Source organism: Schistocerca serialis, chromosome 2 (assembly GCF_023864345.2).
Source record: "Schistocerca serialis cubense isolate TAMUIC-IGC-003099 chromosome 2, iqSchSeri2.2, whole genome shotgun sequence".
Taxonomy (NCBI): Eukaryota; Metazoa; Arthropoda; class Insecta; order Orthoptera; family Acrididae; genus Schistocerca; species Schistocerca serialis.
In genome coordinates, this window is record NC_064639.1 from 817,132,983 (window position 1) to 817,156,319 (window position 23,337).

At 38.9% G+C, this 23,337-nt stretch overlaps 1 protein-coding gene across 1 annotated transcript in view; it reads left to right on the forward strand.

Moving 5' to 3' along the window:
* LOC126458058 (zinc finger-containing ubiquitin peptidase 1-like) overlaps positions 1 to 23,337 on the forward strand; it is a 248,903-nt gene that overhangs the window by 199,890 nt on the left and 25,676 nt on the right. The window contains exon 9 of the mRNA XM_050094856.1: positions 10,209 to 10,432. Within this exon, the coding sequence (XP_049950813.1) occupies positions 10,209 to 10,432 (224 nt within the window). The remainder of the gene's footprint in view (positions 1 to 10,208; positions 10,433 to 23,337) is intronic.

Sequence of the window (23,337 nt, forward strand, 5' to 3'; positions counted from 1 at the left end):
TGAAACGATGCCAAGTAGTTGGAAGACAGCACAGGAATCACCCATCTGTGAGAAGAGTAACAGAAGTGATCCATAAAACTGCCATCCAATGTCCTTGATATCTACTTGTTGTAGAATCTTAGAGAACATATTATGAGCTCATATGTAATGAGGTATCTTGAACAGAAGGACATCCTTCATGCCAAGCAGCATGGATTACAAAACAGAACATGTGAAACCTAACTCCCACTTTTTTCGCATGGGGTATTGAAAGCTATGGATCACGGTGTTTAGGTAAATGCTGTATTTCCTGATTTCCAAAACCATTTAACTCAATACAACAGGTGCAAAGATTGGTGACTTGCTGTGAATGTTCACAAATGCACTTCACGAAATGAAAAATGTGGTACGCTATGACCATAATATCAATGAGTCACATTTGGAATCACCCAACTCGTGAAAATACAGAGTGTAACAATTTGTAAGTATATGAAACGGAACAAGTGTCAGTCATAGGCAAAGCAGGGTACGAATTGTGGTTCATTGACGCAATTGTAGGTAAATGCAATCAGTCTACAAAGGAGACAGCATGCAAGACACCTGTGCGACCCATCCTAGAATATTGTTCGAGTGCTTGGAACCATACCAAATAGAACTAACAGAGGATGTTGAAGAGATATGAAGAAGGGAAGGAGGCCAGCATGAAGAGTTAGAGGTTTGTTCGACCCTTAGGAAAGTGTCACAAAGATGCTGATAGAGCTGCATTGGTGGGCACTTGAAGATACATGCAAACTATCCTGTGAAAGCCTACTTAGAAAGTTTTTAGAACCAACTGGAAGTGATGATTCTAGGAATATCTTACAGCACCCTCTGTATCAGTCCTGTAGTGATTTTGAAGACGAGATTAGACTAATTGCAGCATGCACAGAGGCATTCATTCACTCTTATTATTATGCTCTCTCTCTCTTTTTTGAAGCGGGGGCATCAAGGATATCATGTTTACGCTGCCATTTCCGGCTACTCTAGCAGAAGAAATCAGAGCAAAAATCTGATCACGTCCTGTTGATAACAGTCTGGCCTCAGTGACAAAAGACAGTGGTCGCACGCGTGTGTGTGTGTGTGTGTGTGTGTGTGTGTGTGTGTGTGTGTACATTTCAGAAGAAGGAATCTGGCTGAAAGCTTACTTGTTTAGTAGTATTTTTGTTGAGCATGTGTGTGACTCAACGTTTCCACTATATGGTGAGAAGCAATATGTCCTTTTCATAATGTTATTATTCCATCCTGAATTTTCCATCGTTTGATAACTGAAAGGTCTGTTGACAAATATGTCTGTATACATTTCCAAGCTGACATAACACAGCTTACATAGTCTTACATCTACATGTATACATCTACATCTACACTCTGCAAACCACCGTGAGGTGCATGACAGCGGTACATCCCATTGTACCAGTTATTAGGGTTTCTTCGTGTTCCATTTATATATGGAGCATGGGAAGAATGATTCATTGACTGCCCCTGTACCTCACAATCCCTGTGTGAGCAATAGGTAGGGGATTGTAGTATATCCATAGAGTACTCATTTAAAGCTAGTTCTTGAAACTTTGTTAATAGATGTTCTTGGGATAGTTTACACCTGTCTTTTAGAGTCTCCCACTTCAGTTTCTTCAGTAGCTGTGTGACACTCTCCCATGGATTAAACAAACCTGTGACCATTTGTGCTGCCCTTTTCTGTATACATTCAATATCCCATGTTAGTCCTATCTGGTACATGTCCCACACACATGAGCAATATTGTAGGATGGGTCATATGAGTGATTTGTAAGCAATCTCTTTAGTAGGCTGACTGCACTTCCCCCAGTATTCTACCAATAAACCAAAGTCTGCTACCTGCTTCACACACAACTGAACCTACAAGGGATAAGCAAAATAATGTGAACAGTGGTAGTAATGGGATGGTTGTGTTTAACGGTCAACAACACAGATAAGGCACGTGTCACACTGGGCTGTGTGGTTCAGTACAGACTAGACATCAGTGCTGGTTATTTATGAGTAGGCACACTTGTACTTGCATTCAGAGGCTGAGGTCAAAGTGCAATGAAAGACCTAACGGAGTTCCAAAGAGGGCAGATTGTGGAGGCCCGATTAGCTAGAATATCAGTAACCAAGACAGCCAACTTATTGACTGTTTCAAGAGAAGCTGTTTCAGACAGCCTACACAAAACATGGCAAGACATCATTGTGTAAACATAATAGTGGGCACAAATTAAAACTAAGTGACAGAGATCGTCGTGCGCTAACACAAATTGTGTCAAACAACACAAAACTACAGCAGCTAAAGTGACTGCAGAGCTCAATTAGCCATCTTCGAGATCCCATATCTATCAACACTGTCTGCTGAGAACTCCATAAAGAGAATATTCATGGATGAGCTATTATACCGAAACCATTAGTGATGACAACCATGAAAAGAAGTGTAAAATTTGGTGTCAGGAGCATAAATCATGGATGGCTGATCAATGGAAACACGTTGTATGGTCCATTGAGTCAACATTTTCCTTATTTCCAACATCGAACCAGGTTTATTCTGGAGAATGCCAAAGAACCCTGTAATCCTGACTGCTTGATTCCAATGGTAAAGCATGGAGGTGAAAGTGTGATGGTGTGGGAAGCATTATCATGGTATTCTGCTGGTCCCTTAAGTACTGTCAAAGGCCTTGTTACAGCCAACGATTATGTGAACATTTTAGGTGATCAAGTGCACCACATTCACATGTTGTTTCCCAACAATGATGCCATATTTCAGGTCAATAATGCATCCAGTCACACAGCTAGGACTGTACAATTGTGGTATGAGGAGCATGCAACTGAACTGCAACGTCTTCCCTGGGCAGCACAGTCCCTGGACTTAACAGTATTGAACCATTGTGGGTGGTATTGAGTGCAGACCCTGGAGCAGATTTCTGTCCCCCTCATCACTACAGGAGTAAGATGAGTTTCCGACCGAAGAGTGGCATAACATTCCACTAGAGACTATATAATCAGTATTCCAAGAAGAATTGCAGCTGTATTAAGGGCAAAAGGGGGGCCAACCCCTTGTTAATAAATTATTCCCTAGTAAGTACAGGTGTTCACATTATTTTGCCTATCCCCTGTATGTGATCATTCCATTTCACATCCATACAAAGTTTTACACCCAGGTATTTGTATGAGCTGGCTGATTCGAACAGTGACTCATTGATTTTATAGGCACAGGATACTACTTTTTTATTTTTATTTTGTGAAGTGCACAGTTTTACATTTCTGAGCATTTAGAGCAAGTTGCCAATCTCTGCACCATGTTGAAATCTTATCAAGATCTGACTGAATATTTATGCAGCTGTTCTCAGATAATACTTCATTATAGATAACTACATCATCTGCAAAAATCCTGATTTTACTATTAATATCATCTGAAAGGTCATTAATATACAACATGAACGGCAAGGGTCCCAACACACTTCCCAGGGCACACCTGAAGTTACTTCTACATCTGACGATGACTCTCTATACAAGATAACGTGCTGTTTCCTCCCTACCAAAAATTCCTCAATCCAGTCACAAATTTCACTTGACTCCCATGTATGATTGTATTTCTGACAATAAATTTAGGTGTGGTACTGAGTCAAATACTTTTTGGAAATCTAAAAACACTGCATCTACCTGGTTGCCTTGATCCAAAGCTTTCATTATGTCATGAGAATAGTTCTATTTGGGTTTCACGTGATTGATGTTTTTGAAAACCATGCTGGTTGGTATTGAGGAGGTCATTCAGTTCAAGATACCTCATTACGTTTGAGCTCAAATATGTTATAAGATTCTACAACACATTGATGTTGAGAATATTGGACCATAATTTTGTGGATCACTTCTACTACCCTTCTTGTAGAAGGATGTAATCTGTGCCTTTTTTCAAGGACTGAGCATGGTGTTTTGTGCGAGGGATCTACAGTAGATCATAGTGAGAAGAGGGGCTAACTCAGCTGCAAATTCAATATAGAATCTGACAGGGATTGCACGTGGTCCTGGAGCTTTGTTCAGTTTTAATGATTTCAGCGGTTTCTCAACACCACTCACACTAATACTATTTCATTCATCTTTTCAGTAGTGCGAGGATTAAATTGGGCAATTCTCCTGGGTTTTCCTTTGTAAAGGAATATTTGAAAATGGAGTTAAGCATTTCAACTTTTGCTTTGCTACTGTCAATTTCAGTTCCTGTCTCATTCGCTAGTGACTGGATACATATGATCAGAATTCCTTTGGAATTTGTGGAATGTCATTTGACAATATTTTGCTGTGGTAGTCATAGAAGGCATCACACATTGCTCTCTTGACAACCAAGCACGTTTCGTTCAGCATCTCTATCTATAGCCCTACGGTTTGTTTTACACCTATTATGTAGTAATCTCTGTTCCTTTAGAAGTTTCTTTACAGTGACTATATACCATGGAGGTTTCCTCCCATAGTGAACTGTTCTACTGGGTACATATCAATCCAGTGCATGGTCAACTATTCTTTTAAACTTGAGTCAGAGTTCCTCTACATGTTCCTGATCTATGCTGAAAGATACATTTCTGCTTAATTTAGTTCTCCTTTGTACTTCAGTAATCGTTGTTACCAGAACCACTTCATGGTCACTGATACCAGTTTTGATGTGAACATCCTCGAAGAGGTCAGGTCTATTTGTTTCCATCAGATCAAATATATTTCCATAATGAGTGGGGCTCCTAATTATCTGTTCAGGCAATTTTCAGAGAAGGCACATAATATAATTTCTCAGGATGTGTTATCACACCCATCACTAATAAAATTGTAATTTTCCCAATTAATTGTTAAATGATTAAAGCCTCCCCTGATGATTACAGCACGATTGGGGAACTTACATACAAGTGATCTGCGATTTTCTCTGAAGTTTTCGATTACATCAGGAGATGAGTCTGGCGGGCGATAGAAGGATCCAATTATTATTTTCTGCTCACCCTTGATACTGAGTCTTGCCCAAAGAACCCACATGCAGCTTCAATTTCCGTCTCAGTGGGTTTGAGATTTTTGTGTACTCCTACAAATACACCGTCTCCATTTCCCATTTGCCTAATGTTTCGATATGCATTTAAATTTTCCCCAAAAATCTCACAGCTATCAATTTCAGGTTTCAACCAGCTTCTCTGCCTAGTACTATGTGAGTTTCGCTGCTTTTCATGAGCGCTTCAAACTCTGACACTTTGTTACAAATGTTGCTGCAGTTACCATTAGGATTTTAATACTCTCACCTATGGAAAGAATTTCTTTCGATCTTACACTGATACTTCTGTGTTTCTTACAGCCATCATTATCTGGATTGGATCGTGAATTGCCTGATCTAAAAAACCCTCATGTGTGCCCCAAACACAGTCAGCTACCTGAGTAGCTGCCTCTGATGTGTAGTGCACACCTGACTTAGGGGGGCTCTGCAGTTCTCGAACCCTGTGATGCAAGTCCAGAAAGTCACAGCCTAGCTTGTCATAGAACTTGTGAAGTCTCTGGTTTCATCCTTCCACTTGACTTAGAACCCAACAGTCACGATCAGTTCTGGGGACAATGCTGCAAATTGTGAGCTTTGTTGAAACACAACGCTCAAGGCTGGTCTTCTCAACCTTCTCTACCTGCTGCTGAAATGAACCAAGAATGACTTCAGAGCCCAGATGACAGGTATCATTTGTTCCAACATGCACCAGTTGCAATTTGTTGCACCCTGTCCCCTCCACTCCATGGCTGCTGGAATCGCCTCTTCAACCCCCAGGCATACACACTGAGTCCATCTGGTATCCTTTCCTGTCGCCATTTCCCTAAGGGGTACCATAATTTGCCATATGTTTGAACTGCTGACAATTAATAGACCCCTACCCTTTTGTGTTTGCCTCCTCGTGACACTAGACAAAATGGGTTTCCCCAAGAGATGAAGTGAGTCCCACTGGCTCAGTTTCAGTGAAAGACAGCACCTCAAACTTGTTGATGACGGGGATCGGTACAACACCCTGAGTCCTCCCTGGTCCTGTCCACCCTGTACAGGACGCCTAGATCTACCATTGACACACCACTCACAGTCGTGTGGATGAGTAACGACAGATCCTGTACTTTCTGCAGAGGAGACAAGATCCACAGATGAAGATAGTACTTGAGGTATCTCTGGTACAGGTATCACAGGTACACGACTCTCAGGAGCTCTTCCATCATACCTATTCACAGCAGTTGTCAATCACTTGACAGAAGTCGGGGCACTTTCCAGCTGCTTACAAATGTCAACCAAGTGATCCTGTGTTTGAGAACAGCATTCACAGTGGGGCTGCATTTTTGCTGGTGCAGTGTATAACAGGACAGTGAACAAAGGACTTTAAATCAAACCTGCTGATTATCTTTTAATCTGTTGAGCTAAAAAGTTGCTAAATCCTTATCAGAACTGAAGCAGGTACACCATAATGAGATATCTATTAAGGCAACACAAAAATCTGTTGTAGAAATTACTAGTTTCCAATCATGTTTTGATGTTAATTACAGCTCTTAGCAAACTCAAAAACCGAGTTACTTTATGATAAATGCACATAATATATGGGGCTACTCCTTTTTATGGGAAAACTAGATGTAACACAAAATCTTAGTCAGAAAATCTGCTACAATAACCAAATAACAAACCCTGATTGCTCGTAGATTATGCAAAGGACAATGGTAGCTTCCAAAAATTCTCAAAAACACATATTTATTTGCATTGATATACAATGAAACTCGAGGCTGATGTATAATTTGGCTGAACTGCGAACCACAAACGCTGATTTGCTATGAATTAAACACTCATCCCACTAACTTAGGAAAATGTAGTTTTGTGCCGGCCGCGGTGGCCGAGCAGTTCTAGGCACTTCAGTCCGGAACCGCACGTCTGCTACCGTCGCAGGTTTGAATCCTGCCTCAGGCATGGATGTGTGTGATGTCCTTAGGTTAGTTAGGTTTAAGTAGTTCTAAGTTCTAGGGGACTGATGACCTCAGATTTTAAGTCCCATAGTGCTCAGAGCCATTTTTTGTAGTTTTGTAAGCATCTGAGAATTCTGAAACTAACCTATTTCTCATGTAATTGATCAATGAAATTAGAGAAAGATTGTTTCGAAAGAGGATGTGCCTACTGTCCTTGCCGCGCCGGATTAGCTGAGCAGTCTAAGGCGCTGCAGTCATGGACTGTGGGGCTGGTCCCGGCGGAGGTTCGAGTCCTCCCTCAGGCGTGGGTGTGCGTGTTTGTCCTTAGGATAATTTAGGTTAAGCAGTGAGTAAGCTTAGGGACTGATGACCTTAGCAGTTAAGTTCCATAAGATTTCACACACATCTGAACATTTTTGAACTACTGTCCTTAAAAATTTTAATAAGCACAGCTTAGTTTAATCCTACAGTGACAATAACAATACTAGTTTTTCATGGCACTCGCAAATGTTCAAAATTTCACAGTCTATACTCTACAATCCCCAATATGGTGTGTGGCAGAGGGTATTTTCGGTGTCACTATCTTTTCTCCTTTCCCTGTTTCATTCAGTAATGGGGCATGCAAAGAATGATTCTCAGTAAGCCTCTGTAAAGCTCTTAATTTCTCTGATTTCCTCATTGTGGTTGAAGAGATGGGTGTGAGAAAGCAACATACTGTTTGACTTTTCCAGGAACACACCCTCTCAATATTTTAATAGTCAACCTCTCTTTGATGTACAATACCTCTCTTACAATGCATCTAGTGTCTGCCTCTTGAATTTTTTTAGTGTCTCCCCAACACCCTTGCATTGACTAAATGATCTCATGAAAAAGTGTGCCACTCTTTGTTGTATCTCCCCTATCTCTTTTATTAATCCAGTGTTGTATGGATCACAGAGTAAAGAGCAGTACCCAAGAATCAGTGAAACGTTTTGTCAGCCACATCTTTCATGGGTGAATTACATTGCCTTGAGATTATTGATGTGAGTCTCAGCCTGGTATCTGCTTTTCTTACAATTTGTTTGATGTGATTATTTCACTTTAGGTCACTCCAGAAGGTTACTCTTAGGTATTTTGTGGTAGTTATTTTTCCACTGATTTGTCACTAATTGTGTAATTGAACAACAGTGGATTTCTTTTCCTGTTTATGTGCAGTACATTACATTTCTTTATGCTCTGGGTAAACTACCAGTCATTACACCAATCACCAATCTTCTGCAGGCCTTCCTGCTATTTGCTACAGTGTCTCTGACATTGATACCTTGCTACAGATAACTGCGTTATCTCCAAACAGCGTACAGAGATTCTGACGCTATCCACTAGAATGAGATTTTCACTCTGCAGCGGAGTGTACGCTGATCTGAAACTTCCTGGCAGATTAAAACTGTGTGTCGGACCAAGACTTGAAACCGAGTTCGAGTCTCGGTCCAGCACACAGTTTTAATCTGCCAGGAAGTTTCACTATCCACTAGATTGTTTGTTTATTTTGTAAACAGTGTGATACTCCAGAAATTACCTTTACATCTGTTGATTGTGTTCTGTAGAGAGTGACATGGTATTGGATCTGTAAAGATGATGTGTATGCCCTTAAAATTCTGTTCTAGAAAATTCTTATGTGATTATGAATAACAAGTATAATGTTAAAGCACATTTATTTAATGTGAAAGTCTAGTCCCCTTTTATTGGATTTATCTGCAGTCTGCTACAATAGTGATACTGCTATATATGTTTATACACTGAGGTGACAAAAGGCATGGGGTAACAACATGCATATACACATCAGGCACTAGTATCTCATACGCAAGGTGTAAAATGGCAGTGCATTGGCGGAGCTGCCATTTGTACTAAGGTGATTCATGTGAAATGGTTTCTGATATGATTATGGCTGCACGATGGGAATTAACAGATTTTTATCGTAAAATGGAAGTTGGAGCTAGATGCATAGGACATTCCATTTTGGAAATCTTTAAGGAATTCAATATTCCAAGATCCACAGTGTCAAGAGTGTGCCAAGAATACCAAATTTCAGGCATTACCACTCACCACGATCAATGCAGTGGCCAACAACCCCACTTAATGACCAAGAGCAACATTGTTTGCATAGAATTGTAGGTGCTACCAGACAAGCAACAGTTCATGAAATAAGTTCATAATAACTGCAGAGATCAATGTGGGATGTATGAAGAACATATCTCTTAGGACAGTGCGGCAAAATTTGGCGTTAAAGAGCTATGGCAGCAGACGACCAACAAGAGTGCCTGTGCTAGCAGCACAGCATTGCCTTCAGTGCCACTCCTGGGCTCATAACCATATTGGTTGGATCCTAGACAACTGGAGAATCATGGCCTGGTCAGAAAAGTCCCAATTTCAGTTGGTAAGGGCTATTGGTAGGGTTCGAGTGTGGCGTAGCCCCCGTGAAGCCATGGTCCCTGGTTGTGCAAGCTGGTGGTGGCTCCTTAATGGTAAGGGCTGTGTTTACATGGAATGGTCCAACCAGTCATTGACTGGAGTCATCCTTTGCAGCCATTCATGGACTTCATGTTCCCAAAAAACAATGGAATTTTTATGGAAGACAATGCACCATGTCACCATGCCACAATTATTCACAATTGATTTATAGAACAGTCTAGATGATTCAGACAAATGATTGCGCTCCCAAATTACCCAACATGAATCCCATCGAACATTTATGGAACATAATTGGATGTCAGTTCATGCACAAAATCCTCCCAGGGCAACTTTTTTGCAATTATAAGCAGCTATAGAGGCAGCATGACTCAGTACTTCTGCAGGGGCTTGCTACGACTTGTTGAGTCCGTGCCACATCAAGTTTCTGCATTACACTGGGCAAAAGAAGGTCCAACATGGTATTTGGTGGTATCCCGTCACTTTTGTCTCCTCAGTGTATACAGATTTATATCTAAATTTACTGTTCAAATAGTTTCCTCAGAAGATGTCTTGCCATAAGACTGAATATTTCAGTAATTTGCTGTCACAATTTTACTGTCATATGCAACTGAAAGAGTAGCTAATTTTTATCACATGGTAGTTAACTATCATTATAACATAGAAGGTGAAATTTTCCAAACGAGAATAGTGTTTAGGAGCACTTAATTGATGTATAGCAGTGTAGTTTTTCAGAACTTGTAGGTATCATGTTTTTTCAGTACAAACAAGTTATTATTGTTGCTATTTTTTTTAAAATACAGGCCACAGCCGTACTATAGTAGGTGTGGAACAGCTGAAAGATGGAGGAATAAATCTCTTAGTGTTCGACCCCAGCCATACACCACACCAAATGGCTCAGTTTCAAAACACATCAACTGCAGTATCAGGCATGCGCCTTATACGGAAATCCTTAGCTTCAATGAAAGCTCGCCAGTACCAACTAGTAGCAGTATGTGGTATAATGGATACGGAACATGAATATCAGGTGAGGACGAAAGATTCATTGAGTCATATTTTACGTTTAAACATCTAAGTGAATCTGGCTACTTACGAAAGTTACAGATAGACAAATCTCTAGTTCATGTAGCTTCTTTAATAGAATTTTTAACAAAAAAGAAAGAAAAACTTGAACTTTGTGCCTTCAGTTAACAGCTTGCAGTGAATGACTGAGCTACATGTCGTAGTGCTTTATGCAAGGTCGTCAACACTGAGGCCTTCAACTAAGCATGCAATTTTTCACCGTCATCAAATCTATAGTACCTTACTACTGACAATGTCATGTTTCCATAAATCATTTGTTATGTCAGCGCTGATAAAGAGACTTTAAATTGTGTGTATGGAACAAAGATTGTACACATGCGTAGGTTAATGTCGACCTTGCTATATGAAACCTGCCGGGACAGTATATAGACACATTTGTGAGTTTCCTCGTGGTTGCCATGCCATTAGTCCCATTATCTTGAATAATCTGCATACTTAATCCCTTAATAGACAATTTGCTCCCATGTGTTTCCTATCAGTTTCTGATCAAATTTTATTCATACAGTGTGTCTGCCTCTTTGGTAAGTAGATTTTTCTGTCATTGTTTAATTCAGATAGTATCATGTTGAACCCTATGCATTTCATAGTTTAATGTAATTCTGTAATATTCTCTTTATGCACAAGTAATAACTCAGGTAAGGTGGACTTTGCAGTAACCAAATAAAGACGCGGGGAAAAAAATCTAATTACTATGTGGCATCATATAAGAAACAAACACACAGAGGGGTGAGGGAGGCACACAAACATTTGAACTCTAGTTCTTCTATACTAAGAAAGAAAGAAAGAAAGAATATGCTGACTCTTGATATCCAGGTGTAACGAATTTTAATGCCCACTGGAAGAAATTGATTTACACAGTCACTAGAATTCGGCATTAACTATGAAGTAATGCAGTTACTGAGGTATCGCCACACACAATTCCTCATATGAATGCTCCAACCGATATCTCTTATTGCAGTTATGTTATGTTATGTTATGTGGTTTATTCATCTCATTACATACAATTTTCAAATCATTTGATTTGATGTACAGGAGACATGTCAAGGTTTACAAAAGAAACTTTTTTCACTTTTTTAAGAGAACTACAAAAGTTTACATTATATTTTACATTTCTAAGTTACAGCTACACATGTACATAAAATAATAAATGTATTACAATCCCTGTGTTCAGATTGTGAAGCTGTCCTCAATGAATTCATCGACAGAATAATAACACTTTTCCACCAGGAGAGTAAAGAGCAATCTTTTCAGTGAACTAATCTCCATTTTAAATATATTACTGCCTTTTATTTTATTGAAAATTTTTAACCCCATATACTCTGGCGTTTGGGCATAAAGTTTTAAACGATGTGTTGGAAGTTTGAAGTTATCTCTGTGGCGAGTGCTGTAGTTGTGGTCAAAACGGAAATTGTCTAGTGCATGTTGATTTCTATATAGGAACACCACCATCTCATATATGTAAAGTGAGGGGATAGATAGTACTTTTAAATTTTTTAACAGTGGTCGACAGGATTCCCGTTTTTTTGCAACACACATGTTTCTAATTACTTTCTTTTGTAATACTAGGAGCCTAGTGACATTAGCTGAATTTCCCCAGAAGATTATGCCATAACGAATAACTGACTCAAAGTAGCAGTGATAAACTATCTTTCTGGTATCTATGTTTGTGGCACCTGACAAAATACACATTGGAAATGCTAAGTTGTTCAGTTGATTTGCTAAGTAATCTATGTGTACCTTCCAATTTAAATTTTTGTCAAGATTTAGGCCTAAGAACTTCACGTGGTTTGCTTCTGTGATATCCTGATCATTGCAAGTTATCTTTATTTCACTCCTTTCTACTGATTTAGCTTCAAATTGCATCATTTTGATTTTAGTTACATTTAGTTTTAGTCCATTTTGATAGAACCAAGATTCAAGTTTTTCTAAAGTGTTTTTGGCTTTTTCTGGAATATTTTCAGATACCTCATTTTCAATTAGAACTGATGTATCTTCAGCAAATAAGACTGAATGAACATCAATAGCAAGTGGTAGGTCATTTACGTAAAAAAGAAACAGATAGGGACCCAATATCGAACCTTGTGGGACTCCTTGGGGGAACTGTTTTCCAGTCTGATGAATAATTGGTTCCATTTGAAGTTAAAATTACTCTTTGTTTCCTACCTGACAGGTAAGAGCTAAACCATTTTAAAGCAGTGTCTCTGATTCCATACATCTGTAATTTGTGGAGGAGTAATGCATGGTTCACTGAATCAAAAGCTTTAGTCAGATCACAGAAAATACCTGTGACCTTTCTACCTTTATCTAACGTGGAGCATATTTTTTGGATAAACTCATTTATAGCATTCGCAGTGCTTTTACCCTGTTGGAATCCGAACTGGTTTTTAAAAATTATATCATTTACAGTAAGAAAGTTATTAATTTGTTTTGCTGCAATCTTTTCAAACACTTTAGAGAAGACCGGCAAGAGAGAGATAGGGCGGTAATTCCCCATATCTTCTGTCGGTCCTTTCTTGAATAGAGGTTTGATCTCACCATATTTCAATACCTCTGGAAAGCATCCCTGTTCATAAGATTGATTTATAATAGTTGACAGTGGTTGGGAAATAATATCATACACATACTTGATTACAGATGTTGTTATTTCATCCCACCCATGTGAGGTTTTGTTTTTTAGAGACAATATTTCCTTTTCCACATCCCTTTGGGTTATTTTTTCAAATTGTTTAAAATATGTGTTCTGGCTGTTTTCCAAATTTGTGATGCCCTGATAGAATGTCATATCCACATCCGATCTTACTACGTTTAGGAAGAATTCATTGAAACAACTTGACATCTGAACAGGGTTTACTATAATTTCATTTTCATGTCTAATTTTCAAAATCTCATGAATTTTTACTTTGGCTCCTAGTTCAGACTGAACAACTGACCACACTGCTTTTGTCTTATTTCTGTGTTCTCGTATGAATTTATTATTTGCCATTTTTTTAGCTGCCGCTACAACTTTCCTAAATACAGCTTTATACTGTTTGACATAAATGACAAAATCTGGATTTCTGTTTGATTTTAACTCATTGTGGAGCTCTCTCTTTCTGGCACTAGAGATCTTTATTCCTGTTGTAATCCATTTGAGTTTACCATTAACCTTCTTTTGCTTATATCTACGAGGCTTCTTTTGCTTATATCTACGAGGAAATGATTCATTAAATACCTCTAAGAAACAATTTAAGAATTTGTCATAGTTAATCGAGCTTGAACTATTGTAGTCTACAGGCCAGCTTATTATACTTAATTTACTGCGGAATAAATCCATTTTACTTTTACTGAGATCCCTTTTTATACACACTTCTGGAGACTTTAGGTTATTTGCTTTTGGGAGCTCAATAAACAGAGCTGAGTGATCTGAAATACCCAAGTCTAAGCAGTATTTGTGGAGATATATAAGCCCACATGTTTGATAGTCTATCATTCTGGTATTCACTTCTGCTGCGCATAGTTGCTATCTTACTTGTCTCCAGATTGCCTCTGATATTGCCTCGGTTTCTCATTCGGTCACTCTTTGGAATTTGTTTGCTTGTTGTTCACTCAGTCTTGTATTGTCATTGTGAAGATCTCACAAAGGATACTTGACATTTGTTCCTTTTCCACTTTACCTCTGGGTCTAATTGGTCTTCCTTGACTTTAGTCTCAAGCTGGTTCTTCACATTCTGCTGTTTTGTGGCTACAGCAGTGACTAAATACCTGGAGTAGAACAAGTTTAAATGATGTGAGATTTTAGTGTCTGCTGTATGATGCAATTTAGCTGTACATGATGATCATGTTACTGAAGGATTTTATGTATTGTAACTTTGAGAATAACACTGAGCAGTCTTACAATGTACAGAATCTATGGATAGATATCATTTGTGAATGAAATTGGCCAAAATAGAGAAATATTGTGATGTAGAACTTATAGTGGCAGAAAAGAGGAGTGACATCACATTGGTGGCCGAGACATCAACATGAGTTTATTCAAACTGCTGTAGGAGGAGTCTGGTCTTGTGACATGAACAGTTATCCAGCTGGAAGATGCCATCACCATTTCCAGGGTTGAAGTTATCAAGCATGAAGGAATGCAAGCAGTCTGCAGTCATGTTTACATAATCCTCAGGTGTTGATGGTGCTTTTGATTACTACCACAGGTCCCGTGCAAGTACAACTGAATAACACTATTTCTGTGGCACAGTGCATGTTTTGAGCAGCCATTTGCCTGGATGAGAGTGTATCTGGACATGACCGTCGACCTGGTGGACCAGGTGACATGAATCCATTGATCCACAGTCCGATCTTGATGATTCCATGTCCTCTCCTGTTGTAATCTCCCCAGAGCCCCATGTTCAACAATTCGCACTGAACACTGTGCTCAGAAACACATACAGTTGCATCAGCATTGAACAATGTGTCACATCCGCTACAGATCACTGCCTGCCCTGCTTCAAATGATGGACAAACCTCTGATCTCCGCATTCTATGAGGAGGCTTGGATGTCCAGCACCTTGTCACCTACTTGGTTCACCATTGGTCAAGCACTTTCCACAGATGCTCACAGCAGTAGCACGCAGACAGCTAATCAAGCCAGCCAGCTTATTGTTTCTGAGATGCTTGTCCCAGGTGGCAGACCATAAAAATATGCCCTTTGTCAAAGTCTCTTATGTCAGTGGATTTTCCCATTTGTGGCTCGTATCATCACTAGAATGATTCCCCACTCGTCTCTGCTCCACTTATACACTTTCCTTAGCATGTCACATGCCTACAATGCCACCAGGCAGCAGTCAGTCTCAGGGTGAGCAGTGGTTATAATATTTTGGCTACTCAGTATATAAAGAACTATAGATGTAACAGTCCCCTTTCTATAATGTTTAAGATATTCACTTAAATCATTAGTAGCTCCAAAGGAAAAATCTGTCCTTAGAAATGGATACACCAAAATGGGCTAAAAGCAAGTCATGAAAGCAATAATAAGGCACTTTTGTGATTATGAATCATCTCTTAGTCTGGGATTTATAGATTTTGAGAAATGTAGTGACTTCATTACCCGAAAATCTGGTATTAACAGCCTTCAAGAAATAAGACACTGTTTCAAGCATGTTAGTACTTAGATGTATATACACACAGGGTGTGTCTAATGATAAGATCAATCCTTGATGAGATGGTAGAGGACCTTATTTGCTACAAAAAATGGTAATACAAATTTTCCACATTTATCACCACTACAGAGCTACCAAAACAGCAAGTTTCTCTTTCCTTTGAATGGCAATACAAGTTAATGCATTTATCATGTTATTCGTGTGTGTTGTCCCCATACATGAAAAAAGGAGCGTCTGGGAGATGGAGTGTGTGCACTCAGTATAGAATGTCAATGGTGCCAACCCTTGTGTAAATTCTGCCATTTGTGCACGGTTCTGTAGCTAAGTACAGCATTCAGTGTTACCGATATTGGTGCCCCCCCCCCCCCCCCCCCCCCCGTTTTTTTAAGCTTTGTGTGCTCCTAGATAAGATGACTGAAGCAATCACTTGCAAAGGTGAAGGCCATCTGTGAATATCCGCAGTGTTTACTAATGAGGAATACTGGAAAATACGACTTGTTTACGGTTTCTGTAATGATAATACTGAGAGAGTTTTAAGCAACAACATCGTCCATGCAGGCGGGTATTTCAAGCACTTCACCAATGCGTGGGGGATACGGGAGAGAGTTTTAAGCAGCAGCATCATCCATGCAGGCGGGTATTTCAAGCACTTCACCAGTGCATGGGGGATAGAGGATTGCTACAACCTAAACCTACACATCATATTGGTCAACCAGGATCATGAAAAAGAAATTCTTGATACTGTTAGAATTATGTCCATTTATCCAGATGAGGCATACTGGGTGACATGTTGGACTGTCTCATTCAGCTGCTTGGCGAATACTTCATCAGTAAGGTCTTGATCTGTAACATCTGAACCCTGTCTAACAATTGTACCCAGAAGATTATGAACATGGTCTCACATACTGTCATTGATTATTACAGATGCTTAATGGTCAAACAAAATTCATGGGCCATGTCTTAGGGACTGATGAGTCAGGGATCAGAAGAGAGGGAATTATGAACAGACACAACGTACACATCTACACTGACAAGAATCCTCATGTACCTCATTCTGTATCAATCCAAATGAGATTCAGTGTTAATGTATGGGCAGGTATCCTCGGTGGTATGCTGTCTGGCCCATTCATGCTGGAGAACAGAATGGGTGTTGCTGATTACCTGCATCTCTTAGAAGGTGGGCGTATAACCATCTGGGGTGATACGCACCTACACGAAAAGACAACACCAATGGTATCAGCTAGGTGGTGCTCCGGCACATTTCCAACTATCAGTACGACTATGGTTGGATGACCATTTTCCAGCTACATGGATTGGAAGGGATGGTCTCATTCCTTGTCAGGCACAGTCCCCCAATCTGACACCACTTGACTTCTTTCTATGGGGTTTTCTCAAAGGGTAAATGTACAGATTGGAGATAACATACAAAGAAGAGCTTGTTGCAAAGATTCATGCAATGGAAGTGGCAATATGTAAGGAGGGATTTGGTAAAGAGAGATCATGTGGCGTGCTGAAGCTTGTATTCATGTGAGAGGGGATATTTTGAGCATCTGTCTCAATAGGACTAAGACAAACCAAGTACAATGACACGTATTAATGTAATTTTTAAAGGAATTAAATGAATAAAATAAAATGAATAATATGAGAAACGCATTAATTGAGTTAGGCATTCAAAGGAAAGAACAACTCCCCCTTTTGGACTTGCACACATAAGTCCAAAACGGTAACAAACACGGAAAAATTATATTAAAATTTTTGGTGCAAATAAAGTCCTCTATCATCTCATCAAGGATTGACTGTACCTTTTGATACACTCCTATCAAAAATAAAAGAGGAATCAGACAAGGATTAATAGAATAAAAAATCCATTTAGGTTGCCAATAATTTCTTTTTTATTGTACAACCACCGCTTTCAAAGTCTGAAATTACATCATCAGGTGCCACCTAATAATTATGAATGGCTACCTTTTTGGACTTACTCAGATCCCTCTAAACATTTACAATAACTCGTTTCACATCAATTTGGTCCCACCATCAATTTGTTTCTCAACTTGTCACATTTAGATCCAAGTCCATTTAGAATTTCTGTTTGATGTTATTGAGAGTTTCTTGTAAAAGTTTTATATCCTCACTTGCCAAGGTCTTCTTTTCCTATCAGTTCATTTCATGATTGTTCAACTTAAGTTACAATTTGGACATCCATCTGTTTAATTGTGTTTTCATTTTGTTCATCTGTTTGTCTATATTTTTAAACTGATGTAACATTGCTTGAGACATATCGTTAAATTCAGCATACATTGAAGACCACTGATAACTTTTTTTTTTTCAAATTGCAGAGTTAAGATAAATTCTTGTTCACCCAGTCTACCTCTGCCTCACATTATGCAATGGAAAGAGAAAAGGCAACGTGGTGCACCACACAATTTGTACTCGAAGTGATTTATGGTTCACAATAGCACTTCTTTTAAAGGACTTATATGGAGATGGTCTTTTGGACATGTCCAAAAGAACAGATGCCGGCCATGACCTTCTTCTTCTGTGTGGACGCACACATATTCTCCGAACTCTTACGGGACTTGGAAGAATGTCTTCCACGTGTAATGAGTGTGTTCGGGTGGGACACTACAAATGTAGTATGTGGACATACAAGGTGAGAATGTGAGTCTCGCGGGAGGCGTGCACGAGATAGTCCCTGCAGTCGCACTATCCTCTGTGCCCTCGGTGGCTCAGATGGATAGAGCGTCTGCCATGTAAGCAGGAGATCCCGGGTTTGAGTCCTGGTCGGGGCACACATTTTCACCTGTCCCCGTTGATCTATTTCAATGCCCGTGTGCAGCTGAGGGTATTAATATAATTCTAATTTCTTTTAATGGAGGTCGACTGTGGTCATTTCATCATACAGGACATTAATATTTTTTGGGTGTATAGCTTTCCAGCTGATGTTCGCTGCAGACAGCCAGGAGAATGAATTAGTATTTTTGTACAGTCAGTATTTTAGTATGTTCTTGACAGCACCCCCTTCTACTACTGTACACAATTTATGACTACAAGAATTATTTCCCAAATTAGATCTTTTTTGGTCTTCATTCACTCGGCTATTACATCACCAGCTCAGTCTAGCACTTATATATTGTAAAACTGACATTTGTGTAAATTTTACTTCACAGTTTTGTGAATTTTAATAGCATTTTGTTTGCCTGGCCTTCTTAGTGTGAAACCATTATGCTTGTAAGGGAGTTAAGTTTAGATTTAATTGTAAACATAATTAATTATTGTGTAATGTTTACAAAATCTTTTTTTCCTTCTTTACCGTTGCGAGAAAGTTCAAATTAAAAATGTTGAAATTAATAATGTTAATAAAATAGCTGACAAAACTGGTGGCATAATAAAGACCAAGAAATGTCAGATATGGGAAATAGTAAGTGAAGTTGAAAATTTGTGTTCAGTGGTAGGAGGGAGTGCCATGAATGATATACTAAAAATCCTTACTGGTGGGGTTGAGTGTGGGGATGGGGGTGCATTTGAAGTTCACTTTTTTGTGTTTTGCATGAATAGCTCTAAAACTGTGGCCTCTAACAAAAATGTATCCCAGTACTAAATTAAGTTTCTTGCAACAAAAAAAATCGTGTTCATTTTTTCTCATGTGCTGTGTCTTCAGTGTTTTTTTCACACCAAGTTGAGATAGTTTCCCAACTTGATAGGCCACAATTGTCCTGTATCAAACTGTTTTCTCAACTTCTTCTAAATCACTTTGGTATACTGTAAAAAGTTACTGTTTTCACTCTGTGTAGCACCACATTTCAATAGCTTCTAACCCATTCCTGTTTGAAGTGCTGATCATCCACGTTTCACTTCCATACAAGACAAATGCCTTCTGAAGAGATTTTGTAACACTTAGATTGACTTGAGATGTTAATAGATTCTGGTTTACCAGAGATACTTTTTTTCCTATTGGTAATCTGCATTTTGTATGCTCTCTACTCTGGCTGACATAAGTTATTTTGCTGCCCAATTAGCGAAACTCAGTTACTATGTTTAGTATCTCATTTCCTATTCTAACTCCCTCAGCACCACCTGGTTTAATTTGACTAGTTACCATTACTCTTGTTTTATTTTTGTTGATGATCATGTTATAATGTTTTTCTCCAAGACACTATCCAGTCTGTTCAGTTGCTCTTCCAAGTCCTTTGCTGTCTCTGACAGTTTTACAGTGTCATCAGCAAACCTCAAAGTTTTTATTTCTTCTCCATGAACTTCAATTCCCATTCCAACTTTCTCCTTGATTTCCTTCACAGCTTGCCCAATGTACAGATTGAACAATGTTTGAGATAGGATACAAACCTGTCTCACACTACAGCTTCCCTTTCATGACCTTCGACTCTTATAACTGCAGTCTCAATTCTGTGCAAGTTGTAGATAACCTTTTTGTCCCTGTATTTTATCTCCACTGCCTTTAGAATTTCAAAAAGTTTAGTCCAGTCAACATTGTCAAAAGCTTTCTCTAAATCTACAAATTCTATAAATGTTGATTTCCCTTTCTTCAACCTATCTTCTAGAATAAGTCGTTGGGTCAGTATTGCCTCACATGTTCATACATTTCTCTGGAACCAGCTTCTGCCAGTATTTTCATTCTTTTGTAAATAATTTGTGCCAATTTTGGCAGCCATGACTTATGAAACTGAACTAATGGTTTCGTAATATTCACATCCTTCAGAACTTGCCTTCTTTTTAATTGGCATTATTAAATTCTTTGTGGAGTCTAGAGGAATTTTTCCTATCTCATATATCTTGTACACCAGGTGGGACAGATTTTTTCATGGTTGGCTCTTTCAAGGATCTCAATCTTTCTGAGGGAATACTGTTTATGCAAGGAGTCTTCACTTAGGTCTTTTAGTGCTTTGTCAAGTTCTCACAGTATTATATCTCACATCTCATCTTCGCCTACTTCATCTTCTCTTTCTATAATATTCTCCACCGGTTGGTTTTCCTTCTATAGACACTCTGTAGACCCTCTGTAGGGTGGTATATTGATATTAAAATGTGCCATACTCCTGTGCCTGTTACAATCTCTCTACACCACAAATTGAGTGCCATTATGAGTAAGACATTTGTGACATTTCCTACACATGTAAAATATTACTGTTAAAACTATAATAACTGTATATGAGTAGTTTTAAATAATAAAATAATAAATTTATAAGTGCCATAATTTAGTAGGTGTTTCCTATATTTATTCACCGTTGACTATCCTGGAACCCGGTACCATTTGCAGGTTGCCTGTCTGATGGCTTCAGGGGCAGCAAAAATTTGATGTTCATTGTCTTGTGTAGTTATTGACCAAATTTTAAAATACTGAATGCTGTCATAATCCATTCACTAAGAGGTAGAATCTTACGTTAAAAGTTTAACACAGTAAGATAAGCATTACAGTTAAAAATTGTGTGTTTTCTTGAGGCAGCATAACAGAGTAATGAAATTGATTCATCTAGTATTTGAGAATGAGACCAAGTGAGATGGCACAGTGGTTTGTGCAATGGATTTGCGTTTGGGAAGATGACAGTTCAAATTCACATCCTACCATCCAGATTTAAGTTTTCCATTATTTGCCAAAATTGCTCCAAGCAAGTGCCAGAATGGTTCCTTTGAAAGGCCACAGACAATTTCCTTCTCCATTCTGAGCTTATGCTCCATCTCAAAAGACCTTGATGTGAATGAGACATTAAATCCTAATCTTCCTTCTACATCTACATCTCCATCTATATATACATACATATTCTATATCTAAAAAGAAAGATGATGAAACTTACCAAACAAAAGCGCTGGCAGGTCGATAGACACACAAACAAACACAAACATACACACAAAATTCTAGCTTTCGCAACCAATGGTTGCCTCGTCAGGAAAGAGGGAAGGAGAAGGAAAGACAAAAGGATATGGGTTTTAAGGGAGAGGGTAAGGAGTCATTCCAATCCCGGGAGCGGAAAGACTTACCTTAGGGGGAAAAAAGGACAGGTATACACTCGCACACACACATATCCATCCACACATACACAGACACAAGCAGACATTTTTCTAGAAGGTGGAAAGTGGAACACGAGGCTGAAATGAAAATGAAAATAAATATGAAAAAATATATGGGGAGAGATAAAGGTAAAATTAGAAAGCAAATGGAGATCTGGTGTGAAAAAAGGCGAAAAAGGGTTGGTGAGGGCTGGGCTATGTTGATCCTGTGGTGAACTTGTGTAGGTAGATAATGATGTGCATAAAGGTTAGGTGGTTGTGTTGCCGCCAAAACACGTTAAAGGGTGGAGAAATTCGGGAAAATTTCGAAAAAACTACGTGAGGATGTATTAAAAGGAGTGGTTTGGTGGTGGCAGATTATGGAAATGAAGCTAACAATTGTTTGATGAAGAAATAATGACGTTAAAACCTGTGGGAAGCGGCTAAAAATGATCGGTGATGTGAGAAAAATGGAAATGGAAATAAAGCAAAAGTTATTGAAACTGCCGAAAGGGTTGTTTAATAGCTAAAAGGAACTGTTTGTGGACTGGAAACGGTGGATTTTATAGCAGCAAAGCGGGAAAAAAAATTTTTTTGGTTATGGTTTCGAAGTGATTGACGTATTATTACGTATTATTGAGTGTATATCGACGGGATAAAATTGTATACTGGATTACGGTAAAAAAGGGAGAAGGTGAATAGAAAGTGAAACTGCTGGCAAAAACAGAAGGAGGAAATAAGACGACAGAAAAGACTTCGAAATGTAACAGTGACAATAACAATAACGATAACAATAACAAACGTGATTGTTGGCTTCAAATTAATGATATGAATATAATAGAGGGAAACATTCCACGTGGGAAAAATATATCTAAAAAGAAAGATGATGAAACTTACCAAACAAAAGCGCTGGCAGGTCGATAGACACACAAACAAACACAAACATACACACAAAATTCTAGCTTTCGCAACCAATGGTTGCCTCGTCAGGAAAGAGGGAAGGAGAAGGAAAGACAAAAGGATATGGGTTTTAAGGGAGAGGGTAAGGAGTCATTCCAATCCCGGGAGCGGAAAGACTTACCTTAGGGGGAAAAAAGGACAGGTATACACTCGCACACACACACATATCCATCCACACATACACAGACACAAGCAGACATTTTTCTGCTTGTGTCTGTGTATGTGTGGATGGATATGTGTGTGTGTGCGAGTGTATACCTGTCCTTTTTTCCCCCTAAGGTAAGTCTTTCCGCTCCCGGGATTGGAATGACTCCTTACCCTCTCCCTTAAAACCCATATCCTTTTGTCTTTCCTTCTCCTTCCCTCTTTCCTGACGAGGCAACCATTGGTTGCGAAAGCTAGAATTTTGTGTGTATGTTTGTGTTTGTTTGTGTGTCTATCGACCTGCCAGCGCTTTTGTTTGGTAAGTTTCATCATCTTTCTTTTTAGATATATTTTTCCCACGTGGAATGTTTCCCTCTATTATATACATACATATTCTGTAAGTCAGTGGATTATGCATGGCAGGGGTACCTTGTACCACTTACACTGATGGAAAAAAAAATTGCAGTACCGAAAATTAATTAATGTAGAGTAATGAAATTTCAAGAATACATTTGTCTAGTAACATATTTAAGTGATTAACACTGTAAGGTCATAGGTTAATATATGCATGAGATACGCCTTTTGGCGAAGTGTGAAATGCTGGTACACTAATAATCAA